Below are 6,646 nucleotides of genomic sequence, written 5' to 3'. Positions count from 1 at the left end.
ATGAAAGTCTGGCCTACTCAGGTGAGGTATATGGCCAAATGAATCAAATGAGGTCAATTATGTGTGTGTGTATATATATATATATATATATATATATATATCAGTGGCGGGTTTTAGACCAAGACCTTCAATGACGTGTGTCCACATCAGGTGCGGACTAGGGAAGAAGGGAAAAAAAAGTGTCCCGGGAGTTCCTGTCTGACCCTCGCGTGTATTGAACACGGCGCGATGCCCACTACACGGCGCGTTCATACAGACCGTCATGTGTGGACAGCAGACGCTCACTCTGCTATACGGCCGATTTCTTTGCACTATTACGGGCATGGAGGTCACACGGTGTGGACTGACCCGCAGAGCTATTTTCACCGTATAAGCGGCAAGCCCCCCCGCGCCTATTCTCGAAAAAAAAAAAGTAAAAGTAGTGAAGAAAGAGTTTTTGTCTTTCTTTTTTCAGCAGACGTTTCTGAGTCGGGGAGAGCTCACGCAGCGCCTCTGACCCGGGATTTTCCCCGCAACAAGAACCACACTTCGTTATGACATGACAAAACAATACATGATTAAAAAAAAAACAGCACACAACGCAACGCCACCACAGATGAAACACAAAAAACAACTCACCTGATGCTTTTCACTTAAAGACAAAGTCCATCCGCCTATCCTTATTAACAACGAGTTCAGCAACGCGGTTGTACGGTTTACGGAGCTTCAGTTCCAGCAACAGGTGGCCATGGACCGGTGAGGACAGCCGAGCCTCCCAACCGCACCCCGGAAACCTCCACGCATTCTAGGGCAGAACATATCCGCTCGACAGCAGCAGTCGACGCCCCAAATCCACCACCAAATCCGTTTAAGTCCACCGAGCGCCAAAACACACACAAAAAAAAAAACATGTCACAACTTCTCTAGCTTCAGCCTGAACCATTTCAGCTCCCACTGAGCTCCGCCCTGTTGACACACTGGCCAATCACAGCGCATGTTGATGGTCACGCTGGGCCACTGACCAATCACACGTCCACGCCACCTCGCAGGCCCTGCACGTCAAGTAATCAGCCCAGTTTGTCAAACTAACGATCTGACCACAATGTCCACTCCCCGTGTACTTTAATCTGCAAAGGCCTGTTTAAACTGCCTTGCTGGCCTGGAGACACAGGAGAGAAAAAATCTGATTGGATGAAAGCTTCTCCTTCAAACCAGCTGCAGTCTTTTGCTGAAGACTGCAGGCTGAGCAACAGAGCTGTACAATGAGAAAATAATCTGATAGGGAAAAATAATTATAATACATGTAGTGTATTTGTGAAAAACAATGAAATTATAAAATAGCTATAACTTTGTGATTCTGTTTAGGCCAGCAGAGAAGGCTTAGAAGGCCCTGACGGCCCACCACTGAGGACGAAAATGAAATTGGCCGACTTCTGGTACGGTTTAGAGCATGGTCCCAAGAGAGTTATTTTTAAGTGTATATGTGGTACATACGCCTATCAAATATTGTATATCTATGTTGAACGTACTGCGAGGGCTGCTTTGTTGAATTTAGTTGAATTAACCCCTATTTACCCCTTCTTTTGAACACAAAGAGATACAAGCAAGCTTTTGATATATTGTGATGAAATTGAACCTTTAATGACCCACAGAGAATTTCGTAAAAATCGAAGCCAGCGATTAGGAAGATTTGAGGAAAAAATGTTTTTTCACAAAATTCAAAATGGCGGAAATCCTAAGCAGGTGGAGCTCAATGTTCTCCCAGAGCTTTTTGTAGAGCAGAACCACCCGGACATGTATGCCAAATTTAAGGCCAATTGGTGATAAGGGGGGAAAACTGTGGCCTTTCACAACTCATAGGTTGTCAAAAAAACAAACATGTTTTTTAGGGGGCGCTATCTGACTTCCTGTACGGTTTAGAGAATGGTCCCAAGAGAGTTATGTTTAAGTTTACATGTGTTTTATATGGTTACCAAGTTTCATACATGTAGGTCAACCGTAGCGCTGGGGCTGCTTAAATGAATATTTGTAGGGGGCGCTATCGAGCCGAATTGTGATTTTGAAGCATTACAATCATATCAGGTAACTACATCTTTGCCTGTCAATGTGTGTGCCAAGTTTAGCTACGTCTTGAGCATGCTTAGTCCCTCAAAAGTACCTTCGTTGTTGACCGCGAAGGATGGGTCTCCACGGCAACAGCGTTACACGAAACGTCAAATGCTTTGGGGGCTGGCATCATGAAAGTCTTATGTTTGTCTAGAAGTAATTTGATGTCGATCTGATCAACCTACTAAGAGAAGCAAGCCAAAGTATAGAACTATTTACTTCCTGTTGCCATTAGGTGGCGCTATAACTCTTTTACAAAATTAGACTGCACATGTCTTCAGGCCTGGAGGCTGATCAAACATGTGAAACCTGGAAAGAATCTTATCATGTGGATTCGAGTTACATCGGTTTATTCGGTCATGGCGAAGGATCAAACTTCTGCGATGCTCCCACGCGACGCCGTTCAACGGATCCTTACAATCTTCAAGGTGATGTATTATCAATGTCTTAAGTCTCTTCCGACACATTTTAAAGAGGGATCTGAATAATCTTTGAGGAGCACGGTGTACAAGTAGAAAACATATAACTTCCTGTTGCCTTTAGGTGGCGCTATGACTAGGATTAAAAATGATCACATGGATGTCTTCAGGGTCAAGAGGTCATGGCATATGACAAATATGGAGTAGATTCCATCATGTACGGCCAAGTTAAAACAACTTCCATTTTCATGGAAAATGGTGTCTCTTTGCCGCTGCTCTGCGCTCACATAGTTCGATATTTTGAAAATCCTTTGATAACTTTTCCCTGCAAAGGTCTCAACATCATATTGCCCGAATGTGAAATCAATCGTGTGTAATCTCTAGGAGGAGTTCGTCAGAATACAACACCTGAAAACAAGGAAAATGCCAAAATTGAGCGGTTCACTGCAGCGCCCTCTAGTGTCTGAATATTATGAAACAATTTGAGTACCTTAAGGGACACGATGTTGGCATATGCTACAAAGTTTGTGAAGATAGGACAAGTAATTTGGAAGTTATGTGTATTGACATTGAGCCACGCCCCTAAGAGGTTAATTGGTTAATAACTTCAAAACGCAAAGAGATATCAACAAAGTTGAAAATATCGTTTGATCACATTGAACCAATGATGATCCACCGAAAATTTCGAAAGAAATGAACCCAGCGTTTAGGAGGAGATGACAAGAATGTATTTTTTACCAAATTCAAAATGGCGGAAAATCTAATTAGGCGCATTTTAATTTCACGGATTACTTTTTTGTAGAGCAGGACATGTGTGCGAAGTTTCAAGGCAATCGGTCAAAGTTCGCAAAAAGGGTGGGCTTTCACAACTAAAGGGGGCGCTATAGAGACATTTTCTCAGACTTTTGGCCGACACCCAAATTATATTAAAATTTTCACTGAGTCGGATGGGTGTGCAAATTTTGAAGAATGTAGGTTTATCCCAAGCACCTCTTTTCCCTGCGCATTGGTGAAGAATAATAAATAAACATTTGAATAACAATAGGTCCTCGACTCTGACTACGTCAGTGCTCGGGCCCTAAAAAGAACCTAACTTTATGTTCTCATTGTATTTCTGGCGACATCAGTTTAACAGTGTCACATCTGTCTCTGTGTGATGGGATCAACAGATTAAATTATGGATCTCAGATTCTTTCCATGTGGAGCCTCCACTGTTGCCCTGAGGCCTGAGTCAATTTCCTATGATAGCCCTCCAGTTGATGTGCTGGTGAAATGTCAATTAGCCAGCATCTACTTCCACACGTGTGCTCAGTTCAGCGGGTCCAGGGCTAATCGCTACCTGTCTGGATGGAGGAAGAGCACCCACACACTCACACACATCTGAGGCTCCTCTGAGTCCCACCTCTGGACTTTGCAGGTGCACATCGGCCCCTTCAGCGTATTTGTGTGGCACAAAACAACACAGAGAAAAGTGACAGCAACAGTTGGTTCAAAGTCAGAGAAACAAGCAGCAGCTCACTTGTGTTTTCTCGTATTTACTGTTGTACGTGTGTCGCTTCAGACTGCACTTCACAAATCATTACAACCCAACACATTATATATATATTTTTTTTACTTATAACCATGTTGTTTATCTTGACCATTCTGTAGATGCATGCACTGATATTGTAGAAATACATTATTCTAAAAACATTCCTACTGAACATAATCTGGGTATTTTAAGAATATGCCAATATTAACATTATGTGTGCTGATTACACTCCTATAAAGTAATACAGGATGTCAGCCTGTCGATAAGTGGGCCAAACACACAGTGGAATTAGGAACAAAGTTGATCCACTACGTTGGAAAGTACCACTTGGGATTAACCGCTCCAGTTAAAGTATCTCAGGTGATAGCAAGTCTCAGTGTTAGAGGCTGTGGGGAAAAAGATACATCTGGCAAGGGAGCAGATATTATTGTCATTATTAACACATTCTGATAGTTACTCGAAACACAACCAGAAAAACCTCAAAAAGAGCGTTAGTTTCTGTCTAGTTAATGTAAAATAAGCATTCAGTCATTTTGAAAAAGAAAAAAGAATAAAGAAAACCATTACACATGCTTTTAAGTATCCAGTGAGTATCCAGTGAGGATCATTTATGATTTGTGATTTGGGGCTAGACTCAATTAATTGAATTGAATACATTGGCAAATTAAGTAACAATGAAATACATTGCATTTATGTATTCCTTACTTTCTCTCAGCCAACTAGTGTCTTACCCACCGGCCCTGGCGCAGCTGCAGTGGACCCAAGACCTGAGGACCCGTCTGAGTGATGGTGACATCTCCAGAGGAGGTGAACCTGAACACGTCCAGTCAAGTGAGCCGGTTCTCCCCCGTGAAGGAGCATTAGTCACACCTCGTTAATTTTCCCAGGCCTCGTGACGGAAGCAGGTCGCGTATAAAGGGAGCACCTGGCCGCTGGACGGAGTCAGCATCTCCTCACAGAACAAAGCATGGGGAAAATGAACGCACACATCTTGGTTTGCTGTTCATCTCTGCTGTTACTGCTCCACTCCGTAGCAACCAAACCCCTTTCTGATCTGCAGGTAAGGTCAACTCTTTCCCAGCTCTACACATGTGATATGAAGACGGCACATGAGGAAATATGACAATAAAGTTATCAGTGTGTGTTCCTACTGTAACAATATCTACAATAACTATGCGCTTTGTTTGTCTCCACAGAGTTTGAAGCAGCTTTTAGAAGAGGAGATCAACACGGCGCCATATTACTCCTCCTTAGAGGAGAAGGAGCTGCAGGGACCGGATGGACCCGTTCACAAGTCGCTGTTCGGGGCTCCAGAGGAGCGGCCGTGGGACCCCTCCGACCCCGGCAACGCGGCCCTGGAGGCGAAGGAAAACCTCCTCGCGCGTCTCTTCAAGGACCTCACGAGGACCTCCAAGCGCGCGTGGAGCCGGAACAAGAAAGGCGGGCTGAGGAGCTGCTTCGGGGTCCGGCTGGAGAGGATCGGCTCCTTTAGCGGGCTGGGATGCTGAAGGTCGGTTCTATAAATCATCTATTTCATATTCATTTTTAAATATTGCAAAACAGAGAAAATTGAGCTGGAGAGTTATTTTTTTTATAACATGAAGAGAAGCAATTTAGTCCTGAAAGTGTGGACACATATGAGATAATATGAAATGGATGAAGAAATTAATATTTCGTTTTATACTCACAGGTGTCAATGAAATACAGGACGAAATTAAAGTATTTGTAGAATACCAGAAACAACATACAGTTAGAGTATGAGGTGTGAGACCCAGTTATTACACATTGAAGCCAGATGATAAATAGATTTAATGTGTGCTGGGTAGACAGGCACGTTGAAGGGCTCTGATCTTATACATCAATGTGTAATGCAGATCTCGTTCAACTGCAGCATCCATGTGCCCAGCGCAGCACGCTGAGGGATTATCATGACCAGAAGGGCACATTAAGAAGTATACAGATCCCTCATATACAATATCCCTCATGAATGTTTGTGTATTTCAGGAGGAGTTCATGAAATACACATTCATGAACTGCATGAAAACCCGTAAACATGTAAGAAGAGAGACACCAAGAGCTCATTCATCACTGAGCATTAGCTGGAGTTTAGTGTCTCTTTGCTCAGCAGCTGCAGCTTATCAACGCACACATGGAGATGTAACAACGGCCTGTGAGCCGGTGTGGTGATGTCTCTTTTCCGGTGTCAGGGTTCTTACGGTCATGGAAAACCTGGAAAAGTCATGGAATTTTAAAATGGTTATTTACAGGCCTGGAAAAGTCCTTGAAAAAAATCCCAAAAGTCATGAAAATGTGTTATATTCATGTCGCTCATTTACGCTGAGTTTGAAATAATGAATATGCTTTTAAAAGAAAGACGCTCAAAATATAAGCAGGCATACATACAGGCATCTATATAAATGTTTATTCTTTTAATCAAACTATTATCTCTCACTCATTTGTGTTATTTAAGGTTTACTGTATGTACCCTGCGGTGTGATGTGTCTTCTCCAGTGTGGTGATGTGTCTTGTGTTCTCCAACAGGCTGGTGAGTCGGCGTTCTCCCATCTGCACTTCAGCGTGACCGTGAGCGGCTCCTCACAGGCGGACTGAC

The 6,646-nt window shown here is 43.2% G+C and overlaps 1 protein-coding gene across 1 annotated transcript; it reads left to right on the top strand.

Annotated features, from left to right (window-relative positions):
• Nucleotides 1-322: 322 nt before the first annotated feature.
• Nucleotides 323-6,646, top strand: LOC306743394 (C-type natriuretic peptide 3-like; the record flags this gene model as incomplete). Its single annotated transcript, XM_079225897.1, has 5 exons — nt 323-336; nt 4,751-4,866; nt 5,070-5,095; nt 5,232-5,545; nt 6,577-6,646. 4 exons carry the CDS (start codon nt 323-325, stop codon nt 5,541-5,543), a joined length of 468 nt encoding a protein of 155 aa, XP_079082023.1. The 3' UTR covers nt 5,544-5,545; nt 6,577-6,646.

This window comes from Taurulus bubalis (assembly GCF_910589615.1).
Source record: "Taurulus bubalis genome assembly, chromosome: 11".
Taxonomy (NCBI): Eukaryota; Metazoa; Chordata; class Actinopteri; order Perciformes; family Cottidae; genus Taurulus; species Taurulus bubalis.
Note: the sequence above shows the minus strand (reverse complement) of the source record. Positions and strands in the feature narration are given on the sequence as shown.